Raw genomic sequence first — 14,540 nt, 5'->3', positions numbered from 1 at the left:
ATTACTTTAAAAAAAATTAATGTCAATAATTGGCATTTAAATGCCACAGGGCAAAAAAAATTTATATATATGGATTACATTTCCAAAATATAAAAAAAAAAAAACATAATACTTAAAAATATGATTATTTTCTATTTATTGGGACAAAATGTTCTCGACAAGTTTCATATATTTCAAAGTATGGTCATCACAGTCATGCACTTGACACAATATCAACCAATATTACTGTAATAAAATGTATTTTCCAGAGAAATTATTTGCTCATTTTTTCCAAGTCGCTTCCTGGCAGTGAGATGATGATGTTGTACCAGTGTGTGTGTGTGTGTGTGTGTGTGTGTGTGTGTGTGTGTGTTTGAGAAATGTTTTGCCGGAAGTGGGATATAGCTGTGTCTGCGTTCTATCACAGGAAGTTAGATGGACATCAGCCTGTTAATAAGCAAGCACAAGGGAACAGGAGGAAATTGTCCATTTAAGAGACCAAAGCCGAACAAACAACCCAAGAAGTCACAGAGCTCTGAGCACATCATCTATCTAGTAACCGTCTTCATAAACAACAGGGAATCAGGTCAACATAGTGATCATAGACTTGCTTTCCTACAAACTCCCTGCTGCAAATCGATGAATGTCACATATATAAAAAGTCACTGAAAATACTATAAATGACTAAAAGTGTTCTGTCACTTAACCTGTAAATATATATATATATATATATATATATATATATATATATTTAATTGGTTTTAAATCAAAGAATTTTAAAGAAATTATGTAATCTGAATATGTCTGATGTAACAATAAAAATAAGAATTTATACAGAAATTAATGTGAACTATTAATAATAAGTGAACTACCTTGTCTGTAATAGTGTGTTTGTTTTTCTTAGACTGCACTGGGATTGCTAAACGGAGACTTTAGCTTGTCCCCTGCTTCTTCAGTTATTCCATCAAGAAAAAGACCAAACTAATTTCATAGTGTTATCGGAAAAAATAAATAAAAAAATCTCAATATCTCATACTTTGCCATTGGATCAGAGTTAGAAGTCAGAGATTTCAAAATGAACTCAAATATTTCTCATCAATTTCTTCCAAAACCAAATGATTTGAGCTGCTCTTCATAGTCTTACTATCTGTGATCTATGAAAGCCGCCACATAAGATAAAGTATAATTCCTCCCAACATAAATGATATAAAAAGTTAAAATTATGAGATAAAATTTCATAATTATGACAGAAGTAATGATTTTGTCTTGACCTTTTATCTAATAATTTTTACTTTATCACAATTATGATATCTCATAATTTAGACTTTTATCTCAAGTATTATATTTTATCTTATAATTTGATATTTTATCTCATAAATATGACTGTATCATTTTGACTTTGTATCTCAATTTAGTTTTTTATGTCATAATTGACTTTTTATCTCATAATTTATTTTTACGTTATAATTCTGACTTATGTCATTTAAGTCTTTTTATTTGCTGTGGAGAAAATGTGTTTGAGTTTGCATCATAATTTCGACTTTTTGTCATTATTTCAAATTTTTATCTTGTCATTTCAAATTTTGTCATAATGTAACAAAGCATGATTTTTTTTGTGGTGTGGTGGAATTGGCCTTTGACAGTGATATGATCAGTTTATTTCATAATTTGGGCTTTCTGTGCCATAATTATGACTTTTTATCTCATTATTGTTTGTCATAATTATGATTTACCAAAGCATGATTCTTTTCTTATGTGGTGGAAATGAGCTTCCCTTGTGATCATCTCTTAATTGTGACTTTTTATGATTTACCAAAACTTTTTTTCTTTTTTACATGTGGGAAGTTGGCTTCCAGTGATCAGTTGTTTCAGGAACTTAGAAAAGAGCCTGGAACATTTCTTCTGGATTTCCTGCCGTAGGTTACGCATTTCTACTATACTTGCTATGACACAAAGGATGGAAACGTTGGACTGTGTGCCGCAGTGCGTCAGCAGGCCTTCAGTCATCACTGGCTGTTTTCATGGTGAAAACATTCTCGCCTTGGCCTGAACCAGACTCCTGAAGAGCACGGTCCCTCATCAGAGATGCCAGCGCACCTCCTGTTTCCTCTTCCCCACTGCGGCGGCTTGGTCATGACACTTTGTACGGGTCATTTATGCAATAACCGCCCCTCTACGCACAGGCCGCACCCCTGGGGAGTTTAGCCTCCCTATAACCTCTCCTCTTGGCACTCAGGCGCACATCACCGATCGCACTTTGCTCAGAGACTCCGAGAGAGCAGACTTCACCACCATGGCAAGAGTCTGGATGAGGATGATGATGATGATGCTTTTCAGTAGTTTATTCATGTCTAGCTTAACTTTTGACATCCAGTTGGTAACAGGTAGGTCTCTCGTGGGCATTTATTTATCTTAAATATCTATGGATGTATATGACTTTTTAGAAATTAATTCGAATGTTTGGCTGCTTAATAATAAGTACTAAAAATGGGATTCTATTTCTTTTTTCTTCCTCTGATGAACAGTGAACCCTAAACAAGCCATCTTCGGTGTGTTTGAAGCTTCCATCGGAAGCAGATACGCCTTAAGTGCATCAGCAGCCAGAGATCTTTGTGAGCGTCTAGGTTTGACTATTGCAAGCAAAGCACAGGTAGCAGAGGCCCAGAAACACGGTCTGGAGACATGCAGGTAAAAACAATGCATAATGCTGAATCAACCAATTAGTACTTTAAAATTTGTAAATGAAAAAAATTATCAACATTTTTCTTTGTAAATCTCAGGTTCGGGTGGGTAGATGAGCAAATAGCTGTTGTTCCCCGAGTTCAGGTCAAATCGAACTGTGGCAATGGCAAGACTGGGGTTGTCGTGTGGCGTGCAGACCCCAGTAGAGAGTTTGATGCCTTCTGCTTCAATTTAACAGGTAAAATATTTTGCTTGATAATTTTACACACCATGGTTGCATATCCGTGATTGGAATTCACAAATGCACATGAATTATTTGTTAAGCGCTATTCAAGGTTAATGAATATGTCATATTCTGTGAGATTACACGGCCGTGATAGTAATTTACATAAAACACACCCTAATCATTTCCATATATGGGATTTCCGAAAATGGGAAAAACTACACCTTTTGGTCACCATTTCTTCACATGCTCTTAAGTGCATTCACATCAAGATCATCAAGCAAGGCTAAGTGTGCTATTTTCAAAACCACTTAAAACAGTTTTATATGGGATTGCAGACCTTTCATAAATTCTAATTTTTTAATTTAATTGATTATTGCTCATAAATAATGAATGCTTTTGTGAAGTCACTCACAGTTATTCTGTTGTGTTCTTAAAAAACTGGCTTGTAAAAATTTCTAGCTTCTAAAGCCACTGAGTGTGTGATTTTTGTGTAGATGTGGTTTCAGTTGGTGCTTAACTGTAGAACAAATTTAGAATTTCAATTGAATTTTAATGTAAACTTAATGACAAATCATTAAGCTTCGTACACCGATTTTACACGCAAATATATGCATATGTGTAGTTAGTAAATGATAGTACATAAATATTCAGGTTAATACAAGAAAACATATGATAACATTCCTTTCTGAAACATTCCTTTTGAAAAATCACATCATTACATTGCTGTGTTTTTAAAAATTGGTTTATTATAATAGTTTCTGAGGCCAAATAATGTGTTTTTTTTTTTTTTTTTTGCATGTACATAGTTTCAGTTTCAAATTTTAGAACAAATTTTAATGCAAACTTAATGGCAAATCATTAAGATTCATGCACAGATTTTATGCACAAATATGTGTGTGATTATAGTCCCACTGATTGCAAATTCATACTTATTACTAAGCCTGATACACATTTATTGTATGAACTCCTTTCCAAGTTTGTGTGTCAATTGGCATCAAATCAATACAAACTCTTAGTGTGCCAAGGAAATAGGAAGTTCTGCATGTGACATCATCACAGATTGGTTTCCTATGAGGGCCAGGGATGTGGTGAAATGGAAGGAAGTGAGTGGGATGAATTGGTAAATGCCTGATCAAGGCGAACGTAACCGCTGAGATTTGTTTGATTGTTATGTGTGTTATGTAACAAGCCTGAATCGGTTCTGTTTGCAGATTTTGAGGCACAAAAGCAGGCTTCCATGGCAGCACACCAAACGACAACAAGAAAGCCAATCACAACACATTCATCTGTTTTTCCCACTGCTCAAGCTGGAGTTCATCTTAGGAAAACCCCATTTTCTAAACTACCTTCCACATTGTCTTCGCTCAGTTCCCCATCTTCCTCCGTTCCTTCTTCTTCATCATCTCACAGTCCCTCTTTTAACGACATGGATGATGAAGGGAAACATCTGCCCATGAGTGGAACACCAATCGAGGGTATGAGCCTGCTATTTTCATTATATGAGCATATAACAGCAGTTATTGTTTGGTTAAACCCAAAGGCTTGCTTGTATTTACTGTTTTCTCTTTTGTGATTTGCAGCCGTTCCAGCTGTCTTACTGATCACAGTCACCTTCGCAGTCATGCTTGCTGTCTTTCTAGCACTTTACTATTTCAAAACGTAAGTTATGTTCCTCTGTTTAACTCTATCCAAAATTAAGCTCCAAGCCTCCGAGCAAATCCCTGGGATTCCAGAACTAATTTTAATTCAAGTCAGTTTTTAAATTCAATTAAATTTTAGAGAAGTTGACTATTGAAATTTGTGCACTACAGGAACAGACCCTGCAGGACGCAGTGTGACAGCGAGCAGCAGAAGGAGTACATTGAGACGGAGGATTGTGAGCACTGTAGCAAAAAAGAACTGCAGAAACCACAGGAGGAGCATGTGGAGGAGAATGAGGAAGAAAACAACAGCAGTTCTACAGACCAGGACTGATGTTTCTGTATTTGTCAAGACATTTTGGGATGACTGAGACTGAAGTGTTTGTGTGTGTCACAATGTTGTAGTTTTGTAATGAAGTACAAAATGACACATGTTTATTTATGGAAGCTGGCTTTTTAATAATTATTTTATTAAATACATTACATATTTTACTGATTTTGCTAAATGTCTGGACATTCAAAACAAATGTATTGTTCCAAAAATAATTCAAAAGTGATGCTTGAGAATATAATAATAATAATATATATAATTCACTATATATATATTCTCCATATATTATTCTTTCAAAAAATAACTTTTATTCATCAAGGACGCATAGGCTATATAAATAAGGCTATATATATATATATATATATGTATACATACAGTGGTGTGAAAAAGTGTTGGCCCCCTTCCTGATTTTTTGTCACACTTTAATGTTTCAGGTCATCAAACAAATTTAAATATTAATCAAAGATAACACAAGTAAACACAACATGCAGTTTTTAAATGAAGTTTTTTTTATTATGAAGGGAAAACAAAATCCAAACCCACATGGCCCTGTGTGAAAAAGTGCTTGCCCCCTCCTATTAAATCATGAAAGAACTGTGATTAACCACATTATTTTAGAAAGCTGAGTTAAATTTCACTAGCCAAACCCAGGCCTGATTACTGCCAGACCTGTTGAATCAAGAAATCACTTAAATAGAACCTGTCTGACAAAGTGAAGCATGTTTAAAGAGCAACACATCATTCCACGATCTTAAGAAATTCATAAACAGATGAGAAACAAAATAGTTTACATGTATCAGTCTGGAAAGGGTTATAAAGCCATTTCTAAGGCTTTGGGACTCCAGCAAACCATGGTCAGAGCCATTATCCACAAATGGAGAAAACTTGGAACAGTGGTGAACCTTCCCAGGAGTGGCCGGCCTACCAAAATTACTCCAAGAGCGCAATGAGGACTCATCCAGGAGGTCATAAAAGAACCCAGAACAACATCTAAAGAACTGCAGGCCTCACTTGCCTCAATTAAGGTCAGTGTTCATGATTCAACAATAAGAAAGAGACTGGACAAAAACAGCATCCATGGGAGAGTTCCAAGGAAAAAGCCACTGCTGACCAAAAAGAATGCAAAGGCTCGTCTCACATTTGCCAAAAAATATCTTGATTATCCCCAAGACTTTTGGGCAAATATTCTGTGGACTGATGCAACAAAAGTTGAACTTTTTGGAAAGTGCGTGTCCCGTTACATCTTGTGTAAAACCAAAACAGCATTTCATAAAAGAACATCATACCAACAGTCAAACATGGTGGTGGTAGTGTGACGGTCTGGGGCTGCTTTGCAGCTTCAGAACCTGGATGACTTGCCATAATTGATGGAACCATGAATTCTGCTCTCTATCAGAAAATCCTGAAGGAGAATGTCCGGCTGTCAGTTTGTGACCTCAAGCTCATGCGCACTTGGGTTCTGCAGCAGGACAATGATTCCAAACACAGCAGCAAGTCCACCTCTGAATGGCTCAAGAAAAACAAAATTAAGGTTTTGGAGTGGCCAAATCAAAGTCTGGACTTAAATCCAATTGAAATGCTGTGGCATGACCTTAAACAGTCAAAAACCCTCCAATGTGGCTGAATTAAAACAATTCTGCAAAGAAGAGTGGGCCAAAATTCCTCCACAGCGCTGTAACACTCATTGCAAGTTATCGCAAACACTTGATTGCAGTTGTTGCTGCAAAGGGTGGCACAACCAGTTATTAGGTTTAGGGGGCAAGCACTTTTTCACACATGGCCATGTGGGTTTGGTTTTTGTTTTCCCTTCATAATAAAAAACTTCATTTAAAAACTGCATGTTGTGTTTACTTGTGTTATCTTTGATTAATATTTAAATTTGTTTGATGATCTGAAACATTAAAGTGTGACAAACATGCAAAAAAAATCAGGAAGGGGGCCAACACTTTTTCACACCACTGTATATATATATATATATATATATATATATATATATAGTACAAATACAGCATTTTAATATATTTTCAAATGTAGTTTATTCCTGTGATGGAAAGAATATGTGTATAGAATATATTTATATGATGAAAATGATTATATGGCATTGGACATTAATGAAAAGCACACAAAATACAGGGAGAAAGTGTTTATTAATTACATTTTAGCCATTTACAAAATTGTTTTCCACACATGAAACATAAAAAAACTGGGTTAGAGCTGCATTTTGATTTTACTAAGTTGATTCAAGGAATAAATATGTTGGCCTCAGAAAACATAGCACACTACAGGCACTGCATCAAACAAACCATTAACCAATGTTTCACACATTAAAAATATTCTTAAAGAAATAAATTCAAACGATGCAATATTCTCCCCTTTTTACAAACATGAAGTGCTGCATTAATTAAAACTGCAACTATGTGTGATATTTTCTAAGTTTTTTGTTCCATTTAATTACATTTTTCTACTACTGACTGGACAGCGGAGAATGGACAAGAAATTATGGGAAATTATGCTCTACCTGACAAACCACAGCTCTAACCCTAAACCAAAATGTTGAGGCTGTATATATACCTAAGCTAATCCTGTAGAGTTTTTTTTTTTTTACTTTATATGTTCTGCATAGCAGTGGCGGAATGTTCCAGACCCTTTTCTTTGCCAGAGAAGCATTTCTGTGTCTGTCTATTTCTACTGCGCATAAATAATTTGAGGATATAGTTCACAAATCTCCACAGGAGGGAGTCACTGCCCATGTAATGTAATGTCAAGGATGCCCACCCCTTTTCAAGTCATTGCATAGGCAGACAATGGTGTTTACGAGAAGGCTGGGTATTAGAAATCTGAGAAGCAGAGCAAGACTAGATAATAAACAACATTACATTTGGGTCCCTGTGCATCCATTCCTACCGTTTATAAAAATAGCAATCATGCATATACAGAATGGGCACAGAGGGCTTAGAAGAAATGTAATGGACAGCTACTGTGACCCAACAACCTCTGACTTTACTGCATCTACGAGGAAGCTGAGTTCATTACACATAGTCTCGTGTCTGTAGGCCATGCGGATCTGGGCTACATTTGTCCGCCGAATGTCATTCCCCTCTGGCCCATCTTTCAGGTAATTGACCCCAAGGAAATACTTTTTCTCCTGAGGAAAATTGCAAAGAGGCTTCAGTGTTGTGCTAAATCAATATTTACACAATGTTATGAACTGAGGATGTGCACTACCTCATGGGAAAGACCACTCTGCAGGACGCTGTTCCTTGCGATCTCACACACGTCACATGTGCTCAACTTCCACAGTTGAGCTGCAATGGCGTACTCCTCCATTAAAGGCTCCTACAGTAGTAAAACAATTTCAATGTAAATAATATATATACACAATACAGTATATACATACAGTATATTGAAAAATAATGTAATTCTACAGTTGCATTTTCTCAGGGGTAACTGTGTAGCTCACCTCTAATGTAGGCTAATGGAAATTCAATGTATTAAGTACATTTAATTTACATACAAATTTATTTAATGAATGTTTATGAATTTTTATAATAGTGCATTAATTTTGGGGGATTTTTTTCAGCGATATTTCTGAAAGGTACATCGCTACGCCAGTAGGTGGCGACAAGTATGAGTGAGTCGTTGAATTCAATCGGGAGCAACACATCACTTCAGTCAAATTGCTTGGACACTTAATGGCCTGGTTTCACAGACAGGGCTTAGACCAAACCAGGATTAGGCCATAGTTCAATTAAGATACTTAAGTAATTTTTATAAACATGCCTTAGAAAACAACATTACTGGTGTGTGTCTTGAGACAAAACAAAGGCACTGATGTATTTTAAGATCAGTCAGTGCAAGTTTCTTTCAGTTAAAACAGTTCAGACTTACATTTTAGTCTGGGACTAGCCTTAAGCCTTGTCTGTGAAACTGGGGGAATAAATGAATATTTAATTTAATAATAGGAAAATAAAATCATAATTATGTATTATTTATTTAAATATCACATTTGATAATAGGAAAATTGACACACTATTAAATGGATTTCTGTCTATAACAAAATGACACAAGTCATTTTTAAAATGTGCAAATGAACAGAAATAAGTTAATGCATCCTCTTATTAACATAATTTAAACACTTGACCCGACTATTGGTTAATATCAGAATCAGAATCAGAAAGAGCTTTATTGCCAAGTATGCTTGCGCATACAAGGAATTTGTTTTAATGTCACAAGCTTCCAGTGCACAGAGACAACAAAAGACAGACAATAAAAATAGGATGAGAGTAAAAATACACACATATGTAAATATAAATAGATAAAAATAGAAAAAATAGCTTGAAAAAATAAAATAAAATTTGTATGTACAGTTGTACTATAGATGATGGAATAAGAATAGAATAGAGTGAGATCCAGGGATGTACTAGGATGTAGATGGTAACAAATAAATAAAAGGTTATTGCACATATCTTTATTGCACAATGGGAGGAACATTTAACTGTTCATAAGGTACATTGCCTGGGGGGGAAGAAACTGGTCTTGTGCTTGGCTGTCCTGGTATTTGCAGCTCTGAAGCGCAGGCCAGATTGCAAAAGTTCAAAAAGGGGATGGCTTGGATGTGAGTGATTTTCTGAGCCCTTTTCCTCACTCTGGATGTATACAGTTCTTGAAGGGTGGGCAGGGGAGCACCAGTAATCCTTTCAGCAGTCCGAACCATTCTGTGTAGTCTTCTGATGTCTGATTTTGTAGCTGAACCAAACCAGACAGTTATTGATGTGCACAACAGACTCGATGACAGCTGAGTAAAACTGTTTCAGCAGCTCCTGTGGCAGGTTGAACTTCCTCAGCTGGCGAAGGAAGTACAGCCTTTGTTGGGCCTTTTTTGCAATGGAGTCGATGTGAGTATCTCAATTCAGATCCTGAGATGGTGGTTCCCAGGAATCTGAATGAGTCTACTGTTGTTACAGTGCTGTCCATGATGGTGAGTGGGGGGAGTGCAGGGGGGTTTCTCCTGAAGTCCATGATCATCTCCACTGTTTTGAGCATGTTGAGCTCCAGGTTGTTAAGACTGCAGCAGACAGCCAGCTGCTCAACCTCCTGTCTGTAAGCAGACTCATCACCGTCCTGTATGAGGTCAATAAGTGTTGTGTCATCTGCGAACTTTAGGAGCTTGACTGAGGGGTCTTTAGAGGTGCAGTCGTTGGTGCACAGGCAGAAGAGCAGTGGGGAGAGGACGCAACCTTGAGGGGCACCAGTGTTGGTGGAGCGGCTGTTTGACATGGATTCCCCAGTCTCACTAGCTGCTGCCTATCTGTCAGGAAGCCGGTGATCCACTGACAATTAGAGCTAAGGACAGAGAGCTGGGTTAGTTTGGTCTGGAGGAGTGTTGGGATGGTGGTGTTGAAGGCCGAACTGAAGTCCACAAACAGGATGAAATGCAGTCCCATGTTGACTGCATCATCCACAGACCTGTTTACTCGGTAAGCAAACTGCGGGGGGCCCAGTAAGGGTCCAGTGATGTCCTTCAGATAAGCCAGAACCAGTTTTTCAAGTGACTTCATGAGGACAGACGTTAGAGCCACAGGTCTGTAGTCGTCAAGTCCTGTTATCTTGGATTTCTTTGGGATGGGGATGATGGTAGAGCGTTTGAAGCAGGAAGGGACTTCACACAACTCCAGAGATCTATTGAAGATCTGTGAGAAGATGGGGGCCAGCTGGTCAGCACAGGTTTTCAGACAGGCTGGTATCACACCGTCTGGGTCATTGGAAGTGAACTGGTCTTCCAACTTTTTAGCATAGCTCTTCTTAGCCGCTCTTATCTCCTTATTCAGTGTGTTCCTGGCCTGATTGTACAAGACCCTGTCTCCATTTTTGTAGACATCCTCTTTGGCCTTACGAAGATGTCTGAGTTTTGCTGTAAACCATGGCTTATCATTGTTGAATATTAAATAAGTCCTGGTAGGGATGCATATATCCTCACAGAAACTGATATGAAGTTACAGTCTCCATGAGCTCATCCAGATCGTTGTCAGCAGCTTCAAAAACACTCCAATCAGTGAGTTCGAAACAGGCTTTTAATAGGCTGCTTCATTAGTCCATCTTTTAACAGTTCTTAAAACAGGTTTAGCTGATTTCAGTTTCTGCCTGTAGGTTGGTATGAGATGAACCAAACAGTGATCAGAGAGCCCCAAAGCTGCCCGTGGGACAGAGTGATATGCATCCGTTATTGTTGTGTAACAGTGGTCCAATATGTTACCGTCTCTGTCAGGGATTTGGATTTTTAGCCAGCTGTGTTTTTCCTTTTTATGTGTCTGTGCTTGTGTGTTTGTGAGTTGGTGTATCCTGGGGCATGGCTATGCACTTCTTTCTGTGGCTGACTGCTGAATGTGAATCACCTCCTGCCAATCAACTCATCTGCCTCCAGTATTTAAACCCTGGGTCTTCAGTCATTCTCTGCCAGATCGTTCAGTCTGCCTATGTGGTACTGTGCTAAGGCCTCCCAGTGTCTTTAGACCAGTTTTTGTGTCATGTGTTTTGTTGGAGTTCTAATTTTGTTTCTCCTGTGCTTTAGACCTCACTCCACTTGCATTCATCCTGCATTCTGCCTGCCACGCCCGAACAACAAACTACACTCTCTGCTCTACCAACATATCTCTGACCTGTTTAGTTTCCAGCTCACCTCAGCCAATAATGTTCAACAACAAATGAGAGATGGAATGTGTTGCTTGACTTTGGCAATTTATTAATTTTATTTGCATCATTTTTAGTCTGTGATCTGCTTTTGGGTCCAAGGCTGTGTTTGGTCACAACAGAACGATCTGGCCAAATCATGGACCCAGCTGAAACAGATTCAGTTCTCAAAGCTCTCTTAGGTGAAGGTGCACTCTTGGGACAGCATGACCTTCAGCTTCGGAATCTCACAAAACAATCAAGCCATGGCAGGTCAGATTTCTCAAATTAGCAATAAACTAAATTAAATCTCTTCTCTTCTTGCTCAGTGGTCTACCAGTGCTCAGTCCAATCAGCCCGTTTCTGCAGCCCCACCATTACCACCTCCTCAGACTGTCCATCCTTTACGAGGCTCATGTTCCAGACCCTGAGCCACATTCCGGTGACTTGGGAAAGTGTAAGTCCTTTGTGTTCCAGTGTTCTTTAGTGTTTGGCCAGCAGCCTCTGACATATTCTACTGAGGCTAAGATATCATATATCATGGGTTTTTTGCGTGGAAATGCATTAGCATGGGCCACAGCTGTTTGGGACAGTCAAGAGTGCTCCATTTAATTCTTTTTCCTCTTTCACTGCTGAATTAAAGAAAGTTTTCGACCATCTGCTCCATGGAAAGGAAGCAGCCAAGCGTTTGCTATCTTCACCAGGGTTCCCGAAGTGTGGCTGAGTATTCTGGAGTTTCACATCATAGCTGCAGAGTCTTGATGGAATGATATTTCTCTCCAGGAGGTGTTTCTTAATGGACTCAATGATTGGATTAAAGATGAACTGGCTGTTAAAGATAGATGTGACTCTCTAGAATCTCCTGTCTCTCTTTCCATAATTCCACATAACCGTCTCAGAGAATGCAGCAGAGAAAGGTTTAGTCATTCTAACACCTCAGCCTTTCCTCGCTCCACCACCTGGTCTCTGGCTAAGGATGTTACTGAATTACCACCCAGTCCCCATGCTCCTGCAAACCTTACACCAGGAGATGAACCCATGCAGTTGGTTAGAGCTCATCTTACACCATCTGAACGTCTCATGAGATTAAAGGCAGCTGAATGCATTTATTGTGGTAACCTGGGCCATTTCCTTGCCACTTGCCCTCTTCGGCCAAAAGAAAAGGCTTGCCAGTAGATGAGGGGTTACTGGTTAGCCAAACTACCTGTTCCTCTGTCTCCTCGTCGCCTGCAATTACAAGCAAGTTTGTGTTAACCAGCAGTCTCTCTCTCTTTGTTAGCTCTGGTGGATTCTGGGGCCGATAACAGTTTCCTTGATGCAAAGTTTGCTTCCCAGGCTGGAATTCACGCAGTGCCATTGGACTCATTTCAGTTAATGCATTAGATGGAAAATTCCTGGCACAGATCACTCATCGTACTGTTCCTCTACTTCTGGTTTTCTCTGGTAATCATTGTGAGAACATTCAACTGAACATTATTTCCTCTCCAACTTCTCTGGTTTTAGGACACGCATGGTTGAAACTTCATAACCCACATATTGACTGGTCTTCAGGAAAGGTGATGAATTGGAGTTTACACTGCCATTCCTCCTGTCTGCAGTCTGCCCTTCCACCAGCTGAGACTGTTTCCATCCCAGAACCTCCTGATCTGTCTATTCCTTCTGAATACCATGACCTTGGTGCTGTCTTCAATAAGGATCAGGCTCTGACCTTTCTACCCCACCATCCCTATGATTGCTCATTAGATCTGCTTCCTGGAGCTTGTAGCAAATCATCTCAAAACGGAAATGTGTATATAAATAATTACAATTAATTATGATTAATTATAATTATTTATATTGACTGACAGTAATAACTGTAGCAGAATTAAATTGCCATCAACTAATATGTTCGTCCAGGGAACATTCAGTGTAAGTTCATATCAACTCTAAGAAAGGATATTTCCGTGGCCACAGAAAATACTTTCCTATTAATGCATTAGAGCATGTAGGAAGGGTCAAAATTGTAAAGGGACATTAATTTGCAAAGCAGAACCAGAAACGTAGAAATGTAATTTGTGCAAAAAACTTTTATTAACAAAATGCTAACACACACAACTAATCTAAACAAACAAACTAATAAACATACACTCACGTGTACATACAAAGGGGAGCTAAAGTGGATGAATGAAGCAATTAGAGAAACCAGAGAATGCAGTTATGAAAAGAGTCAGTTAACCACCTAAGAGTAAAACCATCAGCGCCATTTATAACGGGGTCTATAGCTTATACTAAACCTCTGTTTCGTTTAGTTAAATGTACGATACTTGTATTGCCTTGGTCGTCGACGAGTGTCCGGATGCAGTCTCGGATGATAGTCTTGATAGTTTTAAGGTTTTGGACTTGCGATCACCTTCTTCTGGGTTGAAGAGTGATGAATTCCAAAGATGTCCTGACTCGATGGTGATTTGGAGTTTCTTCCCAGGTGGAAAGTGAAAAAGCTAAGAGAGAGATCTGCTGAGATCCGAGAATCTTTGGTTGAATGGAAAGTCAAGGCCGCAAGGCCTGACGCAAACTGAAGGTACAGAAGACTTCTAGCTCACATCCTCATCTTCTCAGTATCTAAAAGAACCGCAGACTGGGTGGCGGGTTACTGATGTGAGAGCTTTATCTGCTATAGATGTCACTCCTTTCGGGTGTCAAAGAGCCAATGGTGTCTTGAACTTTTGGAGGGAAAATTTATGACTCTTTGTCTCCAAGCATGGTAATTTGCATATGTTACTGGATCGGATGTTGATATGCAAATTAGTAAAGATTCTTAGAACACTAATATGTTGCATAGGTATCAACATATAATATACACTCTCAATTAGATCATCTGAAGATGAATTGATAGAGACCAAACATGGTATAGCTAAGGTTACATGAACGAGTGGTTCCATCATAAGCATGCATAAAACAGTATACAGTACAAAAGACAATTTACAAGAACAATAACAATATACACAATGACCTAAAGGATATGCGTGTTCATTCAAAG

General features: G+C 38.4%; 2 protein-coding genes across 4 annotated transcripts in view; one reads left to right on the top strand and one right to left on the bottom strand.

Annotated features, from left to right (window-relative positions):
* Nucleotides 1-2,204: 2,204 nt before the first annotated feature.
* Nucleotides 2,205-5,019, top strand: lyve1a (lymphatic vessel endothelial hyaluronic receptor 1a). Its single transcript, XM_058782517.1, has 6 exons — nucleotides 2,205-2,363; nucleotides 2,505-2,667; nucleotides 2,760-2,899; nucleotides 4,099-4,362; nucleotides 4,468-4,546; nucleotides 4,699-5,019. Exons 1-6 carry the CDS (start codon nucleotides 2,273-2,275, stop codon nucleotides 4,859-4,861), a joined length of 900 nt encoding a protein of 299 aa, XP_058638500.1. The 5' UTR covers nucleotides 2,205-2,272; the 3' UTR covers nucleotides 4,862-5,019.
* A 1,973-nt stretch (nucleotides 5,020-6,992) lies between these two features.
* The window catches only part of ampd3a (adenosine monophosphate deaminase 3a), a 28,784-nt gene continuing 21,236 nt past the window's right edge, over nucleotides 6,993-14,540 (bottom strand). For 2 of the 3 annotated variants that reach the window (XM_058781905.1, XM_058781903.1), the window contains 2 exons: nucleotides 8,084-8,194; nucleotides 6,993-8,003 (listed from right to left, as the gene is read on the bottom strand). In XM_058781905.1, coding sequence (XP_058637888.1) covers nucleotides 7,833-8,003; nucleotides 8,084-8,194 — 282 coding nt within the window. In that variant the 3' untranslated portion in view covers nucleotides 6,993-7,832. Of the gene's footprint in view, nucleotides 8,004-8,082; nucleotides 8,195-14,540 lie in introns of those variants that run through there. The other variant, XM_058781904.1, reaches the window with a different exon arrangement.

The sequence above is a fragment of the Onychostoma macrolepis genome, chromosome 07 (assembly GCF_012432095.1).
Source record: "Onychostoma macrolepis isolate SWU-2019 chromosome 07, ASM1243209v1, whole genome shotgun sequence".
Lineage (NCBI taxonomy): Eukaryota > Metazoa > Chordata > Actinopteri > Cypriniformes > Cyprinidae > Onychostoma > Onychostoma macrolepis.
The sequence above is the reverse complement of the archived record's forward strand: the minus strand, read 5'-3'. Positions and strand labels throughout refer to the sequence as shown.

Coding starts and splice junctions, on each gene's coding strand:
- lyve1a (XM_058782517.1), top strand. CDS start 2,273: ATGGCAAGAGTCTGGATGAGGATGATGATGATGATGCTTTTCAGTAGT. Junction 2,364..2,504: donor TGACATCCAGTTGGTAACAG/GTAGGTCTCTCG, acceptor TCTGATGAACAG/TGAACCCTAAACAAGCCATC. Junction 2,900..4,098: donor CTTCTGCTTCAATTTAACAG/GTAAAATATTTT, acceptor TTCTGTTTGCAG/ATTTTGAGGCACAAAAGCAG.